The sequence below is a fragment of the Triticum urartu genome, chromosome 6A (genome assembly GCF_056163025.1).
Source record: "Triticum urartu cultivar PI428250 chromosome 6A, HENAU_Tu73, whole genome shotgun sequence".
Taxonomy (NCBI): domain Eukaryota; kingdom Viridiplantae; phylum Streptophyta; class Magnoliopsida; order Poales; family Poaceae; genus Triticum; species Triticum urartu.
In genome coordinates this window covers 580112231-580134561 of record NC_141878.1, presented here as the reverse complement: position 1 = coordinate 580134561, position 22331 = coordinate 580112231, and the positions used below count along the sequence as shown (strand labels likewise).

General features: G+C 45.5%; 4 protein-coding genes and 1 pseudogene across 5 annotated transcripts; 1 reads left to right on the top strand and 4 right to left on the bottom strand.

Annotated features, from left to right (window-relative positions):
• Positions 1–2547: 2547 nt before the first annotated feature.
• LOC125512969 (germin-like protein 1-1) lies at positions 2548–3526 on the top strand. The gene is made up of 2 exons (XM_048678023.2): positions 2548–2733; positions 2823–3526. Exons 1-2 carry the CDS (start codon positions 2625–2627, stop codon positions 3350–3352), a joined length of 639 nt encoding a protein of 212 aa, XP_048533980.1. The 5' UTR covers positions 2548–2624; the 3' UTR covers positions 3353–3526.
• Positions 3527–6902: 3376 nt separating this feature from the next.
• Positions 6903–9302, bottom strand: LOC147966606 (F-box protein PP2-B3-like; annotated as a pseudogene). Its single transcript, XR_015609307.1, has 3 exons — positions 9237–9302; positions 8124–8422; positions 6903–7956 (listed from the first exon to the last, which is right to left on the bottom strand). The product of XR_015609307.1 is annotated as an F-box protein PP2-B3-like (transcript).
• On the bottom strand, positions 7204–7647 carry LOC125512968 (F-box protein PP2-B10-like). Its single transcript, XM_048678022.2, has one exon. It carries the CDS (start codon positions 7645–7647, stop codon positions 7204–7206), a length of 444 nt encoding a protein of 147 aa, XP_048533979.2.
• Positions 9303–10401: 1099 nt separating the features above from the next.
• On the bottom strand, positions 10402–12640 carry LOC125515344 (putative F-box protein PP2-B12). Its single transcript, XM_048680798.2, has 3 exons — positions 12167–12640; positions 11948–12069; positions 10402–11270 (listed from the first exon to the last, which is right to left on the bottom strand). The coding sequence occupies exons 1-3, from the start codon at positions 12452–12454 to the stop codon at positions 10730–10732; spliced, it is 951 nt and encodes a 316-aa protein (XP_048536755.1). The 5' UTR covers positions 12455–12640; the 3' UTR covers positions 10402–10729.
• Positions 12641–14961: 2321 nt separating this feature from the next.
• On the bottom strand, positions 14962–21437 carry LOC125515343 (uncharacterized). The gene is made up of 15 exons (XM_048680797.2): positions 21214–21437; positions 20909–21148; positions 19920–20234; positions 19670–19777; positions 19343–19535; positions 18763–19025; positions 18506–18635; positions 18312–18385; positions 17914–18159; positions 17769–17842; positions 16923–17014; positions 16501–16583; positions 15906–15977; positions 15620–15745; positions 14962–15305 (listed from the first exon to the last, which is right to left on the bottom strand). Exons 1-15 carry the CDS (start codon positions 21349–21351, stop codon positions 15249–15251), a joined length of 2211 nt encoding a protein of 736 aa, XP_048536754.2. The 5' UTR covers positions 21352–21437; the 3' UTR covers positions 14962–15248.
• Positions 21438–22331: the final 894 nt, after the last annotated feature.

Sequence of the window (22331 nt, the reverse complement as noted above, 5' to 3'; positions counted from 1 at the left end):
TAGATCATGGGTGAAGAGTACCATTGACGGGTAAAACAAAAGCAGGACATGCCAAGATTTTTTACTCCGGAGTTCGAGACCTTGTGTTAAAAAAATCACCAAACTTGAGTGTACTGCCACCCCCACTTTCACTGAGTAAGTCCATGCTGCAAGCTAGAGCATCTTGCCTCGACATCCAATGACGCTCACACATGAGCACCATTGGTGTTGCTCGAATAGACTTACGGTTGTCGACAGCTCCAAAACAACCCAGTGAATACATACACCCTAGTCGTGAGGCAAAAACTTCATATGTGATCTGCTGGCGCTAGAGTGAGACGGAGTAGAAATGACCTAATTCCAAAGCAAAGACACTGCCACCCCCTCAGTGCTCAGATCCGATGGTAGCCCCCAACCAGAGAGAGACCAGGGTCCATTGCGCCTCCAACGTCTGTAGGGCCACTAGAGGTGGTCCATACCGGTACGAATCGTTGGCAAGAGAGAAGAAACTCTTGAGCGTCCTCTTTTCTCCTTTATCTACATGGCATTTACTTCATTCCACTTAGAAACTTAATTGCATGTCTAAAAACTTGCGCTAATTTATTGAGCAAATCAATTCTTTCAATTTGTAGTATCTGCAATATTGCAAGGAAAACTAACCAAGCTAACCTAGTGGTCCTTTAAAGAAAATATAATGGCCGCATTTTATTGACTCATATGCCGCCTCAAGAGAATGCATCGAAATGGGCGTGCGAGGGCAAGCACACCCCCCCCCCCCCCCCCCAGCGCACACACACACCACTGTTGATGTCAGAACCCAGACTACGGGAAAAGTGCTTCAACAACAATGTATACAAGAAGGAAACGATGATCGCTACATCCACCACCACCGAGAGTACATCATGGGTTTTCACCCCGAAGAGGGAGTCCGAGTAAACTCTAGATAATGCCTCCAATAGGAAGATGATGTGAAACACTACCATTGATGGGTAAAATCAACGTAGATCAGGACAAGATTTTTCACTCTAGAGTTCGAGACCTTGTGCTCGAAGGCATCACAAAACCTGACTCATCTTGTACTGCCACCCCCACTTTCGATGAAGAAGTCCCTGCTGCAAGCTGGAGCATATTGCATCGATACGCGTACACACTCACAACCCTAATGTGGACATCACAACAGGACATTGCCATGTATACGAGGAGCAAATCAATACACACGGTCAACATCAGCAAGGCCAGCGTTGCCGCAAAGAGCCCACTCAAGGGAATCAAGCTGTAGCCCCAAATCTTAGACAGTCATTGGAAGCACATACATATACTCCGTATATAAAGCTAGAGAGACCTTTCCGAAAAATTAACTCGTGAGCCCTTTGTGTCTTTTTTTCCTTTTTGCACGCGTGCAATTTCTAATAGATAGGTTGCGTAATTTGAACCTGCCCCAACCCAACATGTCCTTGTTCCATTCAAAACAGGAGAAACCTTAAGTAGGACTAGGATTACTTGTTAACTAAGGGTGTTAGCATGGTGCCATGGCAAAGCAAGCCTGCGTCGGCCAACCTTTGCTAGCTTCCAACAGTAACTTACCTAAAAGGAGCAGCAGACCCGCAAGCCTGCTCAGCGAGATACTGCTCCATGCTCGCGCGTTGTATAATCTCAAGCCACCGGCCCTAGATAAGAATGCCAAGTTCCCGGCTGCAAAGACTGGCTGCGACTGCGACCGGAAGAGGACAACAGTTAGACGGCGGTGAGCTTTCGGACAAGGCAGAGAGTGTCTCCTTCCTTGTCCACGAGCAAGCACATATTATCAGTTATAGAGACGGCCGGCCAGCTATTGATTTGCTCTGTAGCCGCCAGGGTTTGCGTCTGATTGGTCAGCATAAGTCGCTTGGCTTTTTAACCGGTTTGTGAATTTTACAGATGGTCGTCGGCCACCCGGTTTGTGTATTTAAGGAGATCAACTTGATCGATTCCACAACACTAGAACGTGGAAGACTAGGGGTCTTTTTTTTTGACAAGGGGTCTCAGTCTCATGACATGAGCTTGGAAGACTAGGTCAGACAATTCCACCACCGTTGGTTCTATTCTTCTCCGTACGAGAGCTGTCCCAGCTCAGCCTCGCGAGCAGCAAAAGTCAGAAGCCACAGGAAAATAAGGATAATTTCATGGAGTCATTGACCAAATGACTCCTCTCTGATCCAAATGAACAGCTTGTCACCCCCAAGAAATAAGCTCAACTTGATAACAGCTATAAGGTCTAAGTACGGTATAAACTAGCATGTGCAACTCCTCCCACGAGGACGATGGAGACCCAAGAAACTTGGGTCTGTTGTCTCCAACAGGATATACCACCGATCGAATGGATGGATCATGCATGGATCGATTCAAGAACGCATGTGCAGCAGGAACTAGCCTGCAAGGAGTGCAAAAACAACTAGTATATTACTAGGATCGATTGGCTCCAAACTTGCGTGTTTCCCTCCCCATCCGAGCCTACGACCTTGAGATGGCGATGCTATCCAAAGTTCAATACACAGACCACACTGCCTATAAGTACCAGCTCCTACCGTTGCTAATTTCCACACCCAAGAAGCACTCTCACAACTACACCACCAAGCTGATAGCAAGACAGCATTGGCCAAGAGATCATGGCGATGCTTCAGCTTTCCGCTGTAGTCCTCCTCGCGCTCGTTGCCCCCTCCCTGGCCGGGGACGCCGACATGCTCCAGGACGTCTGCGTCGCCGACTTGGCATCCCGTGAGTCATCATCTTTCTCAAGTTCGTTCTTGCATGTTTTGTGCCGGTTCTTGCTGATGCGGTGTTTTCCTCAAAATGAATGGCGGCAGCGATCAAGCTGAACGGGTTCCCGTGCAAGACGGACATCACTGCGGACGACTTCTTCTTCGCCGGTCTCAAGAGGGCTGGCAACACCAACAATGCGGCAGGGTCAAACGTCACGGCGGCGAATGTACAGTCATTCCCTGGGGTGAACACGCTTAGCGTGTCCATGGCACGCATCGACTATGCGCCGGGAGGCCAGAACCCGCCGCATACCCACCCGCGCGCCACCGAGATCATCTTCGTTACCCAAGGAGTCCTCGAGGTGGGCTTCATCACCACCGCCAACAAGCTCTTCACTAAGACCGTAACCGTCGGAGACGTGTTCGTCTTCCCGCGTGGGCTCGTGCACTTCCAGCAGAATAGGGGACGTGGCCCCGCCTCCGTCATCGCCGGCTTCAACAGCCAGCTCCAGGGCACACAAGTCATCGCCACCACGCTCTTCGCTGCCGCGCCGCCAGTGCCTAGCGATGTGCTGGCCAAGGCCTTCCGGATCGACAACGGGCAGGTGGACGCTATCAAGGCCAAGTTCATGTAGGGTGGGTTCGCTCTCGGCAACTCTGTATCAGTTTCTCAACAAAAATTCGTCTGTATCATTACTAAATAAATGATACTCAAGCGAGCTGTAGCGTGTAGTTGATTTGTTCATGTGTATGTTGTTGCATTTGTTTGTCTTTGAAATAATACAAAATTGTTTCTGTTTCACGTATTATATGTTACATTTTATTAGTAGTGTGTCACTGATTTCTTTATGTGTATACCATATTACATTTCAAACATTCCATGACATTTGTGAACCAACATGTGGTTGTATAGTTAGAAGGGCAGTGGTATTTTCAGCCCACCAGGTTAAGTCCCGATGTTCTCATTTTCTTGAACTTATTTCAGGATTTTTTATGCCGGCTCTCAGAGGTACTCGTAGGGATAGAGTATGTGTGTGCGCGTATATATAACCCCTGCATCTGTACAGTGTCCAAAGCATAAGAGCATCTACAACATTCGCCAAATCTTACCCTGAAACCTCAAAAATTCCATGATTACATTTGCTACCTTGTCAACAAATCTATAACTAGGTAGATTTCCCAAGATTTGTTCTTCGTGAGACTAAACAACAACAAAAGTCTACTCTATGGGTAACTCCAATGCATTTCATCCGCTCATGTCTGTTTTTGAGCGCGTGGATAGAAACCACGGCCCAACGTGGCGACTCATTTCATGTTTCATGTCAACGTGGTCTCATTTCCAGCCCAAATTTGACTTTTGGTTTGCGTCCTCATGGATAGGAGACAGACGCATCGCACGTCCACTTGATGTCCATCCTAGTACTTTTAAATGTCGCACGTGAAGGCACCCACTCTGCCCCCCCCCCCCACCCAGCCAACAGTAACCCTAGCCCACCACTGTCGCGATGTTGTGGAAGTGGACTCCAAGGGAGCACGACCACGAGGTCGGCTCCTCAGGGCGGCGCTACACAGCCTCGTTCACCTTGACGCCGCCGAGGGCTCTGCTGCTGTGGCTGGACCACATGTACTTGGAGGCGGCCATCCTAGTGCCCTGCCCGATGTGCACCTACTGAACGGCTGGCACTTGAACCCAGAAAGGGTTCCTGTACCAGCCATTCCGGCCTCTGGTCGTGCACGGGTGGCAGAGATCCACCGCCAGTACTTCCGGGCGACCTCCTCAATGATTCGATTTTCGCCGAGGAGTCCCCCTACTAGGACACATGGTTCGCCGGTGAGCATGACCAGCGCTGCCACTCATGTTTCGCACATGCGCATGGTCCAACGCCACCTCACGCTAGTGCTCCAATGCTCAAGAAGTCATGGCTTCCTATGGTGAAGGAGGAGGAGGCCGAGGACAACGCGCCCAAGCAGTCCCTCGAGGCCTCCATGTTGGATGAGCTCGCGCTCTGGCCCGACCTTACCCCTAGCGCTCCACGCATCAGTGATGAATGCCACCGTTCTTGTCCCCACTTTGGAGCTGGAGCTGGAGCCGTGGCCACTACTACCACTATTGGGGCAGAGGTGGACATGGACTTCCACGTTGCCAGCGACGCCAGAGCCAGAGGAGGAGCCCGCAGACGAGAAGCAGGAGGCACCATCTATGACACCGCGCGCACCGGCGGTAGGGCCACCACCACCACCCACACTACGTGGCCATGGTCGCCTCCAACCTTTATCGACCTCATCGATGAAAAGGATGGGTAGTAGGCTCCAGCTCCACCGCGCGCGCGTACTCCGGCGGCTACCCTAGTTAGATCTAGTGTTTATTTAATTTCTAGTTGTGTTTTCTTAATTTAATTCATGTAAGTGACTTTGGCGGCCTAAATATTTTTTTAAAAATGAAAAAAGAAAAAGAAATGGTCAGACATTTGCTGTCCGCCTGACCACCTAAACGGACAAAAGGTGAACAAAATTTGTATATGTTTGGGTTGGCCTGTTGGAATTGCCCTAAAAGAACAAGCAAGCCGGCATGTGTTTGGCTGCGATTGTTCAACATTTGTAGCACACAAAATGTTATCAGTCGTAAGAGTCAACCTTTGGTGTATCTTGCAAGCTGGAATGGCTAGGAAAAGTGCCCGGATTTCTATAAATCAATAATTTACAATGCACAAGATAAAATTTGTATATGTTTGGGTTGGCCCGTTGGAGTTGCCCTAAAAGAACAAGCAAGCCGGCATGTGTTTGGCTGCGATTGTTCAACATTTGTAGCACACAAAATGTTATCAGTCATAAGAGTCAACCTTTGGTGTACTCTCTCCGGTCCTTTTTACTCTGCATATTAGGTTTGTCCGAAGTCAATCTCATTCAACTTTGACCAAATTTATATAAAAAAATTATAAACATTCACATAACAACACCAATATCTTTAGATTCATCTTGGAATATATTTTCATATTATATTTATTAGATAGTATAGATGCTAATAATTTTTAATATAAATTTGGTCAAACTTAGCAAAGTTTGACTTTCGGCAAAACCAATGTGCAGAGTAAAAAGGACCGGAGGGAGTATCTTGCAAGGTGGAATGGCTAGGAAAAGTGCACGGATTTCTGTAAATCAATAATTTACAATGCGTAAGACAATTGATAAGCATATCTAGAGTTGCAATCACCTTCTTTTTGAAATACATGGAGGATGCACAGCCAGTCAAGGGAGATGAGTCTTTTTAAGTTGTTCATAGTGCTGATTCATGCCAAAGATGCCCACTTGTAGGATTTGCACGTACATACTTTCCTTCAGAAGAGTTACCCAGAGCATATAGTCTTTTGACTCTTAAAATATATTGCTCACTCTTTTTATAAGTTCAGACATTTGAATGAACTAGCTAGAGCATGTAACTCAATATGATATGAATGCTAAGATGTCTCGATTTTAAGACCCGGCTAATGCATTATTTAATAAAATGTAGTTGCAACCTACAATGATCCCACGTCTACGGCTTTGAGCAGCTTAGGCATGAGAGAAAGTGTTGTAATATATTGCTCGCTCTTGCCCATTAGTTTAGACATTTGGATAAGTTGGCTAGTTCATGTAATTCAATATTGACCACTGACGTTAGTGTTATCCACACACCTGAATAACTAGGCAAGAGTAGAGACATAGGGTAAGCCTTAGTTCAATATGATCTTCACAAAAGTTGTTTTGGACAAATATTCTACTCATATGCAAGTCACTACAAATCTGACCACCTAGTCATGGTAAACAAGTAAAAGAAGGAGTAGTTAACAGAAGAAAAAAAGGGTGAAGGCCCAAGTGAATTAAACCCGTTGGAGGGATAAGTGGGCTATTTCACCCTGGACCATGCACCACTCAGTTTTTCGCCATCCAAGACGACATGTCGGTTGGGGCCTTGTGGGGAGAGGAAAAAGATTTGGAGGATGGCGGCTAATGAGGGGAGTGAGAGTGTGAGACCATGTGGACCAGGAGCTTCATCTCGCAAGTGGTTAGTGTCTCGATCACGCGCGGCTCTCGATCGATCTCTCTACTCCCCAATGTTCTCGTCGCGTGATTTGATCATTCGGAAATTGTACTCATATGCAGGAAGCTTAGACCATGGCAGAGTCGGAGAGTTTAATAAGTGCCCAACGCAGGGCCTGGCCGTTGCCTGAACAAGCTCAAAATTTTCCTGCCAAGTTGAAATGTTATCCTACATTTCATTCAAGATATTTGCATTATTATATTTCCTTTATCCTTTTTGTCAGCTATGTACACGGTACAAACCGGGTTGACATTAGACATATTTTCAGGATAAAACATGTGCTAGCAGTTATCCCACTTCATAGTGCTTCCTATATAATGCCTAGTGGTCTCGGCCTCATTAAGTAATGTTACCAAAACTACAGAAATGATATCTTTTCTTAGCTCCAAGATTTTTTTTACTGATCCCCTACAACCCCGTTGGCTTTTGTAACTTATTTCTAAACTCCACGCCCATCACAATAAGACCATACTTCTTGGTCACAGTTGTCTCCGTTAAACTGACAGATACATCCTCATCGTAGCCTTCCTCGTTGTAGAACTCATCCAGCTCCACTTCCATCCAGTCGTCGGCCCTTTTCCGAGGGAGTACCATATCCTCTCCAAGAGTAATTACCCGTGGACACCGTACTACTCTATGTGCACGGTCTGGTGATTCCAAGACATGTATCCGAGGTGACTCACCCCCATCGCCTTCATCCTCCATGCAGCTTTGGAGGCAAACTATCGAGGTTGATCCACGTCCTCCAACGCTAATCGACGCCTCCTGGAATGGATAGTCTATCCCATAAAACGAAGTGGGTCCTAGCTTGAACACCATGTAAGCGGCGTACATCACCTTTTGCGAGAGCATCTTGCAGTGTATCTTGCCACAATTTCTAAACGTCGCGACATGTTGGAATCTAATAAAGAATTTTGATTAGACAAATATAATACATGAGATTCATAAGTATATGATATAATTATCAAGACAATTGTTAAGCGGCGCTAGACCGAATTCGCTACATGGAAATGGCTTTAACCTTTTGCCAATGTGGCACGCATTGCGATCAAAACCAAGAGGAGTCCAATCCCATACGTAGCCTTGGTGCTTGGTGATCTGCAGTATCTCGGCAGAAAGCATGAAGCACTTAGCGCCGGTAGCCTTGTCCAGCCTCATGTGCTGCACCACAAGTACAAAAACATATATTCGTTGAGAAAAAACATAGTTATATGGAAGTTTTAAAATGAATGTGTTTATCGGAATGATGCAGAGGCCGAGAGTTTCAACCTTTTTTTCAAAGGAAAACATTATAGTTTACAAAGCAGGATAATGGGGGTGAATAATACCATGAGCTTCCGTGGGAGAAAGGCGGGTAGGCAGGAGAGGCGCTTGAAGAGCGCCTTCTTGGACGCCGGCGCCTGGAAGATCTCCCTCTTGGCGAACCGCGGAAGCTCGCGTGGCACGAAGCAGGACCAGACGGTGTCGGTGTCAGCGGCCATGCGGAAGGCCCGGGAGACGGCGGCTGCGCAGTTGGCGCGTCGACCGGTGACGTGAGCGAGATCACGCGCACCAGGAGCTCCTCCGGCAGGCGGTCGACCTCACAGGCCGCCGTGTCTATGGATGTGGATACTTCCCCAGCCGACAGCTACACGTGCCTCGGTTAATTACTTGGCCATGGCTTTCAAGCTTTGGGATGCTTTCAAGCTTGAATTTATGCTGCGGGGGGGGGGGGGGGGGGGGGGGGGGGTGTATATTGGGGGCCAAGCTAGGTACTAAGCGTACGTGCTACGTAAACGATCATGATCGTGACTGGTTTTCAGTCATTTCTGAACAAGATATTAGTGCTACTCTGGGCTTAGGGTGCGTCTAGGGTCTCGTCTACAAAACATCCAGTGTTGGGCCTGGCCCACGACGCAACGCACGGCACAGATAGTTTCAGTCGAAGGGAAAAAATACATGTTCCGACAGTTGTTCCCTTTTCTCTAGAAGGTCCCGATAGTAAACATGGTGGAGATAATGTACCTCTCTCCAAGTACAATCCATATTAACTGTTGTTGCTTTAGTATAACTTTGTATTTTCTTTTTTAAATGTTCAACGCATATTAAAGAACTGTTCATTGTGTAATTTAAAAAATTAAATGGTTTATTGAAAAAAATAGTGCAACTAAAAAATTCTCATGTATTTAGAAAGTGTTCATCATGTATTAATTTTTTCATGTAATTATAGAGTGTTTCTGAATTTTCAAAAATGTTCATCAGGTATTAAGTTCATCGTGCATTTAAAAATTCAAAAATGTTTATTATGTATTATAAGAAATTTCACCATATATTTCAGAAATGTTCATGTAATGAAGAATAGTGTTCACAGGTACAAAAAATGTTCTGTGCCGTGCATCATGAATTTTCAATGTGCACAATGAACAACATTTAATATGTGTCGAGGTCATCAGGCTAGCCACCTCCCATGTTTGGATTGCCGCCAAGGGTAGTGGATCTGCCCCCATCGGGTCGTGGATCCAGTCCATCCCCTGCTTGTCATGGGCTCGCCCTATGCCAACCGGGGCAAGTTGGGGCAGAGTGTCCTTTATTTGCTTGTGTCTAGGGCTCAGACATGGCTTGGGGGGCTGCCCAGGGGTAGGGTAGGAGCGACATTTTGGCATGTTCATTCACTGTGCGGTTGTTGCATGTTTAGGGTGGGTTGGAGTTGGGGCCTCAGATGTCGGGGCGATGGCCCCGAGTGGCGGTCCCCAGCATGGTTGGCTCTTCGGCGGGCCTCATGGTGGTGGTGGTGGCTATGTTCCTTGCTCGTGTCAGCGGCGAGGTCTGTAGTGGTGAGAGGCTCGAGTGTGTCATCCTCCTTTGGCGGTGGCAGTGCCTGGATCTGGAGGTCTGCACTCGTCACGAATGTCCTATGTGCCTCGTGGTGGTACAAATGAACTGCCGAGATAAAATTTCGTGCTTCGGCACCAATGACAGCGTCGCCCGCCGGTGCCGCTCTCCTCTTGATGACATCGTTGTGGTTCTCCTCTTTGTACCAGGGCTCAGGGTGAAAACCCTTTTCTACCTCGGACTCGACAGCGGCGATGCTTTGCATTGTTTTCCTTCCTGGGGGACTTATCGTGGAGCTTATGTGTCGTAGGGCGGATTGTGATGTTTCGTGAGGCCCTCCTATGCTATTTTTCAGCATTGTAGTTGTTTTTTGTTTTTACCTTTGGTATTTTCCATTGTGATTTTCATTGCCCGGCTATCCTAGGATTTGATTTGTAAGGGCATCTTCAACGCTGGCCCGCAAATTCCTCTGGTATATGTCCGTTTTTATGTTCGGCTGTGGTCCCCAAACATGAAACGGGAAGGAGCCATCCAACGCTAATTATAAAGTATCCGGCTTGGGGGAGAAAAAGTAGGTGAGGATCATGCATGTGATGGGATATTTGTCCGGTTGGGAGGAGAGAGAAGAGGGAGACCATACACGTGTGGTTGGGAGGAGAGATAGAAGAGAGGGACATGCATGTGATCGATCAAGTGCAGGCTTACAGACTACCTTGTACTCGATCTGCCGTATATTTAGATTTGTGCTTTATCTATAAAGTGGAATGAGGGCGTGGAAGGAGAACAATATACACCTTATCAATAATATCAATACGTGAACCATTTCTAAATAATTTGTTCAGTGATCAACAAAAAGGATGAATTGCTTAAATTTTGCAGGCTACGGCAACAACTCTACTGCCCCGGCCCCATGCATCAACACATGTCCACATGCATGTGCCTTAATCCGGCACACATATATGCTTCTTGCATGCATGCATACACTCGTGCTCTGCCCTTGCATGCAACCACGTAAAGACGGGTGTATGCATGATCCGTCGATCATTTCAGCATTAGTTCCTGCACTAATATATCATTTCAGCATCAGCACGCACTTTTTCCCCGAAGCAAACCAATCGGTTAATTAGTTCGTGTGCTTGGGCCTTATCTCGATGCCCTGCACGATGAGCCCTCTCTTCCACCGCCGGCATTCCACCTCCTTGAGGCTCACCTCCACCACCCCGTCCTCCTCGTCGTCCACGGCGAACTCGCCCAGCTCGACCTCCGTCCACCCGTCGTCCCCTCTCCGCCGCGGGCACCTGATGTCCATGTCGGCCTCCCTGACCAGCTTCCACCCGTAGTTCTTCCGTGGCCGCACGTACTCCTGCCTCCGTCGGTGCATCGCCGTCTCCTCCTCCCCCTGCATGTGCTGCAGGCAGATAGTGTTCTCTGTCGACGTGGACACCGCGGTCGATGTCGGCTTGGTACCGCTGCCGGAGACGACGACGGTGACCGTGCCCTTGGGTGGCAGGATGCCAATGTTGCACTCGAGGCCGTAGGAGTCGTCGGCGATGGCGTAGACGAGGTAGGCTGCGTAGGTGGTCTGTGGGGTGAGCAGGGAGAGCTGTAGCTTCCCCGTGATCTCCAGCCAGCACACGTCCACAAGCTCGGCCACCTCAGGAAACCTAGAAATACACGAAGTGGTCGGACATGATCAGATACGTGTACCAATCAATATTCAATAGCATGAACACGTAGGAACGAACATGCATGCAGGAAGGAGTACGTGCATGCATGCAAGCTGGTACGTGTCGACACGTGTGTAGGAAGACAGTTTCGTAAGAGGATGCCGTGTCTGAACAGAACAAGAAGACAGGGCACGCGTCAGGGGCTCGGAGCACGTTATAAGGCGTGAGAAGAATTGTTCTCTCTTAGGTTTTATTCGGTCAACAAAAACACACTTGCATGCGTTTGATAAACTATATAAATAATTCCTTATTTTATTTGCTTGGTTGGTAGTGGCACCCGATCGACGCGGTACTTAGGAGCCAAGTAACTTTCGACTAGTGTGGGCTCTTGCATCTATTCCCATGGAATTTTATACTCTATCCTCTAGTATATTTTCTACAAAGTGGCAACCTTTGCTCCAGCTTATCGTTCAAAGCATGCACCATTTTTTTCTAACTTACTTGGCGGTGGTAGCCGTGCATGGTGTTCCTATTTGTAGCTAGTCAACTTAGATACCTAGTGCCATCTGAGATCCTCAAAGAAAAAAAAAACCTAGTGCCATCTGCCACGTACATGAACACGTACGTACACAGCGATCGAGAAGCAATGCAGCTATATCTCTGCATGTTCGTACCGTGATCCGGGAAGGTCGGCAGTCCACGTCCAGCAGGAGGGGTCGTCGCCCCACACGATGCTCAGCGCCCTCGCCGACAGCATCCAGCATTTGGCGCCGCTCCGCCTGTCCAGCCCGAAGCTCTGCACGTGCACCCCATGCCAATACCGATCGATCAGCAACTAGCAACTTTACTCACCTCCACTAACGATTACCAAGTTACCAACAATGTGAGTATACCATGGTGGCGCCGTCGAGGAGGACCGGGCGGCTGCAGAGGCGCGTGAACAGCTCCTTCTTGGACATGGAGCACTCGCGGCAGTCATCGTCGTCGGCGCGGGTGAGCACGGCGGCATGGTCGCGCGGCAGGAAGCAGTCCCAGACGGCGTCGGAGTCGGCCGCGGCCCGGAACGCCGGGGACACGGCCGAGGAGCTGAGCGCGTCCCCCGGCGTCGTCATCGCGATCGCGTGCGCCACGCACTCCTCCGGCAGCCGGTAGATCGCCGCCGCCGCCGCCGCACAGTCCATATACGCAAATATGCAACCACAAAGCACGCGCGCTGGCCCACAGAAGCTTCCTCAACTGACGTACGACGCGATGGAGCACGTGGATTCGATGGATGGATTGGGAAATGGCGGCGCGCGGCGGGTGGTGTTATATAGCCATGCCGGGGAGGGTGGAGAGAGAAGCTTAAGGGCTAAGGCTCACGGCGGGGCGGCACAGTGAGTGGCTCGAGCTCGGTCGGAAGTTAGCTTAGCTATGGCTAGGGGAGCTTTGCTGACTCGGATCAGGGTTTGTTAAAACGTAAAGGGGTGGTGGTGTTCCAGCGGGAGATCCGGCGTGGTGTGCCCCGCACGTACTCCGTCGTCCCCCCCAAGGCTTTTCGATCTCTTTCTGGTCGACAGGCTGGTGAGTGACACGGCTTATCGCTAGCACGATCGATCTTGCACCCATGCATGCAGCCACTATCAGACGTCATCCAACGCCACGCGCGGCCTAGTGCATACTCTCTCTTTTGATGTGTGTTACTCGAAAAAACGTGAGAAGTTCAAGAAGGAGCATTGTGAATGCAATTTTCTTTTTTCTTTTCTTTTTTTGCGGGAAAACTTTCAGTCTGTTCATCATCAATCATGACAGTGCAACAAACACTAATAATAAAAATTACATTCAGATTCGTAGACGACTACAGGCACTAAGCCTCTGCCTTTAGATGGATTTTTTTTAAAGCCTGACCAAACTTATAGTCAGTTTGACAAGAAAGTAAAATAAATCAGACTTGTTCTATTTCCTAGAGCCTTCCCATCTCGATGGAGTTGTTTGTGGATGATTACTGGGCGTAGATTCCTGTCGTACGTTCTAGATAGTGAGACTAGGGTTTGCAGGATTTGTCGGCGTGGCGGCTTCCTACACTGGGGTCCTTCGGCCGCATCTCCACTAAGTTGATGCGTCCACCTATCACCTATGCCGGCGTGAGGCTTGCGAGATTTATTGATTATTGAGAGGTCAGGCTCTTGGACATGTGGCTCTTTCGGTTGTGACAACTTCTTCATCGAGACAATGATCTGATAGGATCATGGCCTTGATGACTTCCCGCTCATGATCAACAATGTTAAGTTGGCTCTGGCGTTGGAGCGGTGTCCGGCAATGTGACATCAATCTGTTTGAGAGGAAGAAGATCAGCCCACAGCAATTTCAGTGTAATTTCTTTATTTTATAGGTTTCTTTGCACTAGGTGGTGGCGAGATCTTATGGATTTCATCTTTAGCCTATCCCAGCTTTTTTTTTTTGCAAGAAAATTTCTGATCTATTCATCTTCAATCATGGCAAAGCTTGTTTGGACTAAAGGCTTATTGTTGATGGGTTTCTTTGTACTACTGGCATTATATATAGATGGCTTTTTGACAAAATAATAAAATTTTACTTACATTTTGGGATGGAAGAATTAGTAATGATAATTTAAGATGATAATAAAATAAAATGAAGTATGTGCGAGACACTAATAATCACAATTTTAAATGAAAAATAGCAGTGCCAAATGTCACATCCTTGTAAGTATTTTACAAGTCGGGAACATTCCGGGTGGTTTTAAACGAGCACGTGCTCTTCAATCAAAAGGGAAATGCTCGGTTCTACGTGCCAGGGGAAAGGTCAATACCGTCGAGTCAGCAATGTTCTCAAGCTGACGCCCACCCTGATTCGCGAATAAACATGGTCAAGTCATCTTATACGTTAGGTGGCGAGACGAGCCTAACAGAGACGTACGGGCACTGCCGGAAGCTTCTCTCCATCAAAGTAACCATCTCAAAAACTAAACAGCATGTCCACTTAAAATTTTATATACAAAAAATACGCTCCCTCCGTTTTTAAATAGAAGCCTTTTTAAAAAAATTAATATGAATCACATACAAATGTATATAGACATAATTAGAGTGTAGATTCACTTATTTTGCTCTGTATGTAGTCCATATTGGAATCTCTAGAAAGTATTATATTTAGGAACTGAGGGAGTATAAAGGAACTGGATAAAATTAGAAGTGCACATGCAGAAGACAGAGGAGAGCAATGCGCAGAGAGTTTGCTTAGCGCAGTCCCTGCTCATCCGCTCCCGGAACAGGGGCTTTCCTTTCCCCCTTGGGGCCCCAAGGGCGTTTTTTCTCGTTTTGCTTCGGCCCGTTCAGTTGGCTGAAACAAAGCAGGATAGGCCGGGAGCCTTTAGGGGATCCGACGAGCAAAGAAAGGAAAAAACAGCGTGCTTTAACACAAACCGTGGCCCTTTTGAGGTAAGATTAGTGGCGGATCTACGCAACCCACATGATCCCTTTGCCGCCTTTTGCGCCAGGAGACTCACTCCCCCCAGCTTCCGCTGCTTTCCTTTCCTCCCCACTACACAATCGATCCATCCATCCATCTCCTCAGCGGAAAGATAAAAGAAGAACCCATATCTTAGTGAAGCCTTTGCCAAAGATTTTGCTTGCCTGCTTGCCCGAGTCAGTGCTGGCTGGGTGAAAAGGGGAACACATGGATGGACAGCAAGTAAAACAAGCAGGCTTTCTTTCATGGAAGCACCAGCCAAGCAAAGCATGCACGAACGGAGAGTCGGGGAGGGTTATGTAACATATCTACACTCTGCGGGTCCATGTGTTGTTCGCCCCGCGCCTCACGGGCAAATGTTTCGCTCCACCCTCTCTTCTTTTGTCCTCCAATTGGTTAGGAACAAAACTGGAATTATGTTGTACAAACAAATCGAGCTTCCAAAACTTCCCGGGCGCAAACTCACCGGGAAACCACCCAAGTTGCACAACGCTGCGCTCCTCTCCGACTCTACTCTTCTTCGTCGTCGTCCTCGTCGTCTTCCTCCTCTTCAGCTTCCTTGAGCCACTGCCAAGGAAAATGGGTGACAAGTTAGTATGCTCAAGACAAGCGACCATCTCAGTGGGATTTAGTTTTCACAAGACATCATCATCTTTGAGACTTTGTTCTGCCAGCACAACAGATGGCACAAACCCAGTGCCGGAAATACAACCACCATCATGCCAGGAGATATTATGAATACAAGACATGCGGTTTGAATCATTCCCTCTGATGGAAGGTTTGAGATCATGAAAAACTACAGAAATAGAAAGGCATAAACAGGCCAGGTAAATCTTACGCGATATGGAAAAGGAGAACTCAGCTTAGTACAGTGAATATACCTTAATAAAAGCATCAGACTGTTTAACAAAAACTTTATCAGACTCGTCGGCATTTTCTTTTTCTTCCGCCCATCTCAAAATTGCATCTTCACTGACTACGTCCTTATCATAGAGGTAAGGCAAGATCTGCGTTCAATACAATATTATCAAAACCAACAAAAACAAGATCATCAATTCTCAAACAGTCTACGTCAACCCAGCAGTGCAAACAAAACTACATATGTTCTTCCAAAAAAATATAAATGGCACGGAACTTATCTGTAATCGAAATCAAATAGTTCTTTACCTTTGAGAACAGTGGAGCAAATTCTTTTGTGATATCTTGGCACATTTCCTCAAACTTCAATAGTATTTCCATCTACATCACCATCACAAAATAATGCATTTAGCCCATGTCAAATACAAAAGACAAAAACAACTCATAAGTCATAGAACTCCATGGGAAAACCCTGTTTTCAAACTGAACATAAAACTTGACAACCACATCAGAGGCCCTTCCAAGAGTCTGCCGTGCACCAACACAACAATTTGGAAGTCTAATCACCACAACCACCATACTATATGCAACCACATGGCAAGGGCGGTGAGCTATCTCAAAATCACCATACTATATGCACATTGTGCAGATCAACATGTCATCAGGTCAAATAATTATATAAACGATTGCTTCAGTTATATAATTTGCATATGCTCGAATGGCTGATAAAGGAACCTATGCTGACTCGATATGGAAGATAACTGACATGATTAAACCTGACAACGAACACACTTGACGCGATACCATTTTTAAATCAATAAACCTGATGGTATTTTTGAATTTTCAAGCAGATGTTACTCATGCAGACTTCAAGGTACTTATCCAGTATATCCTCAAGCCATACCTCCTCATCAACTGTCTTGGTGTAATTGCGTAAAAGATCCTTCCACTTGGCAAGTGCGTCGGCAGTTGTCTTTAGAAGATTATCTATATAAAGAGGGGGGAGCAGGACAAATAAGCTTTTATTACCTTTCATCATGAGATCTAACAGCTATAGGAAAAAAGCATCCCATATCAAAAAGTGCATGACCACAAAGTTCCACAGTTGGGATGAAACTTTCATGCTTGGACTTTGCGATAGAGGAAATGTAATGTTTTATGCAAAATCCTATGGACTTCCTGCATAACCACACTAAGCTCCTCTGTGAACTGGTTCTTTACTCTTACGGTTAAATGACCAAATGTCGTAGCTAATGATCAAATCATTATCCCAATTTGACATGCATCATGGTTCATAAAACTGTGAAGCATCCCTAGAAATCATACCATTAGTAGATTGTGCAGCCACTAATGCACCCCTCATGATCGAATAGAAAACTGCTCCAGCACAATCAGCATGTTGAAGGCTATAAGATAACCTGAAAAATAAGCACAAATTTGCAAACACAATCAGCATTATGACTATAAAAACTAGACAAAATAAAGAATGGGCATACTCTATCAGTGATGTGAAGGATTAAACAAAACATTCTATACAACTAAGAAGATCATCTGGACAGAAATCAAAGATACTAGTTAATTATCGACAGACTGTAAAATTAGAACAAGACACCGCAAACAACTTTCATACTCTATACAAGCAAAGCTAGTGCTTGGGAAACAAAGTATTAATCCAAATTCAGATGCTTAATGAACATTACCAGCAAAAACAGTTTGTGGTTTTACACGGTGTGAAAATCATGGCTGCAATATTTCTGCAGAATAAATTGTGTATGGAATATTACTTCCAGCTAGTTCAATGTTCCATATGAAAAGAAGTGATTGAATCTCATCTTGAATTCTTGATATGTAGTACTCCCTCTGTAAAGAAACATAAGAGTGTTTAGATCACTACTTTAGTGATCTAAACGCTCTTATATTTCTTTACAGGGGGAGTATATTTTAATTCTTTTTCACAAAACAAAATATCCTTTGCAGCAAAACTGCAATGTCATCTGCTTGCAGCATATCATTACTGTCTCAAAAAGAAAATGAGAACTATAGCGCATTACCCATAAGTAATATGTTGTCCAGGTCAAACCATACTTAGGGTGACTGACTTATATGTGTCATAGTTGTTTACATTTAGTAGGCATTCACAAATATGTCTGTTGTGCAGAAAAGAGTTTATACCTGAGCGCATTGATTTCTAGTATCAAATTATCTTGATGAACCCCATCAAGTGCCCGCTGGAACGTCTCTTCGACCTAAGTAGGGTAAACCAATCAGCAAAGTGAAGACAAAAAGAGTATGAGAATCCCAAGTATATGCTACTAACTTCTTTCTCAAACTTAGTATAATCATCATCCTCAACCACACTGATCTCAGAATCATTGTCACGGTCTGCTTCAGATGGACGGTTGTTCAAGTCTTCTTCTGATCCTTCGTCATCATCAAAAGATACAGCATGCTGCAACTCTTGAAGCTTTTCTTTAGGAATCGGAGCAATTGATTGTCTCCACTCGTCCTGAATTCCAGTATCACCACTTGCCCATATGTAACCAAGGACGCCAGAGGTACCAGTCTAAGCAATATCATAGACAGCAACCACAATGATTATAAATCAAGACATGATAAATGTATCACCAGGGTGCCTGGATATAATAATCCTGACAACCACAGTAACGCAAGCATGGATTACAGAAATCACTGCACCAACTAAGAATAGAAGAATACCTCAGATGCCCCTAAGTCATCATCTTCACATATGATGGTTGGGTGGTCGGCATTACTCTTTGAGATGGAAAAGGCTGCAATATAGAAAGCCAATTTGCTAAGTAAAACATGAGTGATACATTCAAATCATCATAAAAATAAATTGAAAATGCATGTATGATCAAGAACAGAAATTTTAGGGTATGCAGACTTACGTGGACTATCTGTAATTCCAGAATTAGTGTCAGCATACTCAAGTTCCTCGTCACTATCTTCATTTGAAGGCTTGTTAAGTAGTGACACTTTTGAATAGGCAGGGACAACAACATTCTTTCCAACTTTAATCTGAAATGGTACAAATAAGAATTTAATCAATATCTGCAATGCTGCTGAATAGAAAATTGCAACTGGTTTATAGCCTGTTCCTAAAGGAGAAGTGGATAGCACAGAGATGTAATATATAGCAACATACCTTAAATGACAATATGCAGCCAGGCTCAACAATTGCCCCTGCCTTTAGATGAACATCATCACAGACTAAGGAGTTACTCACTTTGCACCCATCTTCAATTATGACATTATCCCATATATAGGAACCATGAATGAGAACGTTTTTACCAATACTGCAACCTTCCCCAATTACCGAATTTGATATCTTGCACTGCTCTCCAATACTGGTCGCATTGCCAATAACGGAATTCGCACCAATTTGTGCAGAATGCGACAATGTAACATCTGGAAAAGATTTGATGAATGTGAACAGTTCATATGTAAAGGTGCTGTTATATAGTTACAGGAATCAACGATGACATACCTATAGACCTACTGAATGACAGGTAAAAGTTCATGCCCAAAAATCACAGTTTAAAACAGCCCATGAACCTTAAACAGAGAATTTTCATGATATTATGAACTAATATCTTTTTTCATTCCAAATTAAACATATTGATTTGATAAATTCATCTAGATTTTGAGGAATGAATCAAGGAACGATATCAAACAAGGTACATAAATAAATCTTTGTGGCTCGTTTCAGTCGCAACTACGCGTACCTGATGCCTTGTAAATTCCTTGGCGGTGAAGTTTCATTTCATGACAGTTACCAAAAGATAACACATCAGGCACCATAGGGTATGTCCATCTTTGTATTATATCTTTGCTCACCGCATCATAGCTCCTGAAATTATCTATTCTTGCAGCATAGCTGGAGCGTATTTCATGAGTATAGATTTTGTATCCCATAATCTGAAAGGATTGGCATGCCATTTGATTGTTACAAAAGAGACATGATAAGAGAGATGGCACTCAAGATACTGCACTAAAAATAAGCATCATGTTTTCTTGTCTTACATAGGTCAACTGGTGGTGAACGGACTTACATCGTCAACTAGTAAACCCTTTACAAAATGACGTCGGAGATGTTGATAGTCAAAGTTATCGGTGAAAAGACTAAGGACTTCTGGCGAGCAGATATCAATATAGCAATCCTGACAGCAAAAGGGGGAATTTACTAAGATCGATAAAACAAGATTTGAAGTACTGGAGAATCATGGCCTTAATAATATAGCAAAAAATGAGCTTGGAGAAAAACATATATCTGTTGTTCAATTAACAAGTTTGAAGGCAGACCTCCATGTTATTATGCAACTGGAGAGTAGGATTATTGGCCAGTATATCCTTATCAATTGTCACACACAGGTGTGAGTTATCTGCCTTATCCTCATAATAAAGTAGCTCCTTTGTCTCAGGAGCTATCGCCATAACAATTTCATCATTGCCCAAACGTGTCTGGTGCGTTAGGATTGAAGGTTTTGAATGCTTTATAATCATAGTCATAACAGCAAGTGGATCCTTTTTCCTTCTGTCCTTGTGTTCCTGGAGAGCATCTTTTAAGCTCATGTTGCTGATTGTATCACCACTGATGAGAACAAAATCACCATTTATCTACATAAAACAGACGAATGGATGAAACAACTGAAAGTGTAAACGAAATGTCAGGCACACTGTCAGTATGTGAAAAATTTAGAATAGAACAAGAAAATAAGACTGCGCTATGTATGTGTTACGATAGTTGAGGCACAAGCGACAGCTATTAGGACAAAAAAAGGGCACGTGATACTATTGCTAAGCAGGCACAGCAATCACAGAGCTAAGTGCATGAAAAATATCAAAATTGAGGCATTGAGCTGAACTAATGTGTTCAGTATGATGTTATAGTTAAAACCTTGAACAACTTTTTTGGGTAATAGCCATCAGACAAAAAAAATAATGCTAGGTTTTGCTCTGAACATTATTTAATATCATCATTTATCCATCACAATCTCTTGCCGGTTGTAATTATTTCCCAAGTCCACACCATTGAGGCAGCCAGTACCAAATGGGAGGCCACTGGAGTGACCTGGAATGGCAGGAAGTTATACAATTTAAATCTACTTTCCTTCCTTGAATGAACTGGAATGACACTCCCAAATATTCCCCAGACTTCAGTTCCACATATGCTCACTATCAGTTCTAGTCAACCGGCCAAGACAAATTGTTAAGCAGTAACAGCAACAGACACTACAACTAATACTGCAGTCCTTCGTAATCCACAGGAAGGATGGAGATCAGAAACTCACAACGCCACGGCCATACATGACGCGGAGCGCGTCACCTGCGCTGATTGCGTCGTGCGACTCGACCGCCGTGACGGCCATCTCCCGGGCCGCGGGCTTGCCGGTCCAGCCGGCCTCCTCCAGGTGCCCCTTGACCTGCTCCGCGTGCGCACTGCAGAACACAAAGACCTCCTCCACGCCCGAGGTCTCCAGCCAGGACAGCGTGTAGTCGATCATCGGCACGTTCACCAGCGGCAGCAGCACCTGCGGGGACAGCGCAATTCAGGTGCCGCCGGGGGGTAGGGTTTGGGGGTAGGGGGATGCGGTACCTTGGGGCGCTCGAGAGTGATGGGGCGGAACTTGAGCGTGAAGCTGTCGGCGAGGAGGACGGCCTGGAGGAGCGAGCGCGAGAGCTCGTCGGCGTCGTCCCCGGCGGCGGCGCCGCCGCGGGACTTCTTCTGGGACATGGCTGCGGCGGCGGCGGCGACGGGGAGGGATTGGGGAAGGTTTAGCTTTGGTCGCTCGCGCCGTGTCGCCGCCGTGGCTCCGCTAGTGTGGCAGCAGGGAGGCGTGGTGGATCGTACCTGGGCTTAGGAGTTTGGGCTTTTTCAGGCTTAGTAGGCTTTAGGATGTCGAGTATTGAAGCACGGCCATTCGTTCAGCCCATCTGTGCAGATCGTACTTGCCTAAAAAAACTGTGCAGATTGAACAAAGCTTGCATGCTCGATTTTAGAGAAAATCTGGGTTGGGGGGGGGATGTTTGTTTTTTATCAGAAAAACTGTCTTACTTATGTTTGCTTCGGTTCATCGACAATTTGTGTGTCTAAAGAAGAAACAATGATAATTAATCAAATCTTAGTCTATATCTATACCAATATAAAAAGACTCAAATGAGCAAATCCAAACCATCTTGACCGTTAAATCATGTTATCTAGTGGTTTAAATCGCTCTAATGTTGAGCACCAAACACGTTTAACGCTCTAATTTCCCACCACTGCCATTGGTTATAAACATGTTTTGACTAAACGCTATCCCTTGAAATCTGTCATGTAATTAATATCCTACCATTCCCGTGAAAAAGTAATTGATATCTTACCAAATACCAACGTGCAGATCCAGAAAATGATGGAGTTTGTGGAAGTTACAGAACCTGCCACCGATAAGTGGAATATCCCGGTTCATGCGATCTATCTCTCTCTACCGCTCGTATGTTCCGCTTCGTTATTTTTCTTGGGCCAGCTTTTTGAGACACTAGTAAGCATGCACGTGCAATGCACGTCTGAAACAAAAATGAGTTCACATGGTATAATATTAACCAAAATAAATTTTACATAAAAATTCGGATGGCTAAAAAATGTTATCATGTCACTCAAATTGTATTTAAAAAAGTGTGACATATTTGTGATCCAACACACACGTATCATAATCCATAGTAAAAACATCTACT

Bases quoted from the DNA above. Each gene is read 5' to 3' on its own strand.
- LOC125512969 (XM_048678023.2), top strand. From the start codon at position 2,625: ATGGCGATGCTTCAGCTTTCCGCTGTAGTCCTCCTCGCGCTCGTTGCC. The intron at 2,734-2,822 runs GTGAGTCATCAT...GAATGGCGGCAG, and splicing joins CGTCGCCGACTTGGCATCCC to CGATCAAGCTGAACGGGTTC.
- LOC125512968 (XM_048678022.2), bottom strand. From the start codon at position 7,647: ATGCTCTCGCAAAAGGTGATGTACGCCGCTTACATGGTGTTCAAGCTA.
- LOC125515344 (XM_048680798.2), bottom strand. From the start codon at position 12,454: ATGGACTGTGCGGCGGCGGCGGCGGCGATCTACCGGCTGCCGGAGGAG. The intron at 12,070-12,166 runs GTATACTCACAT...GTGCACGTGCAG, and splicing joins TCCTCGACGGCGCCACCATG to AGCTTCGGGCTGGACAGGCG. The intron at 11,271-11,947 runs GTACGAACATGC...GTGTATTTCTAG, and splicing joins GCCGACCTTCCCGGATCACG to GTTTCCTGAGGTGGCCGAGC.
- LOC125515343 (XM_048680797.2), bottom strand. From the start codon at position 21,351: ATGTCCCAGAAGAAGTCCCGCGGCGGCGCCGCCGCCGGGGACGACGCC. The intron at 19,026-19,342 runs GTACGCGTAGTT...AATCTTTTCCAG, and splicing joins AGGAATTTACAAGGCATCAG to ATGTTACATTGTCGCATTCT. The intron at 15,978-16,500 runs GTATGGCTTGAG...ATGGTGATGTAG, and splicing joins CCAAGACAGTTGATGAGGAG to ATGGAAATACTATTGAAGTT.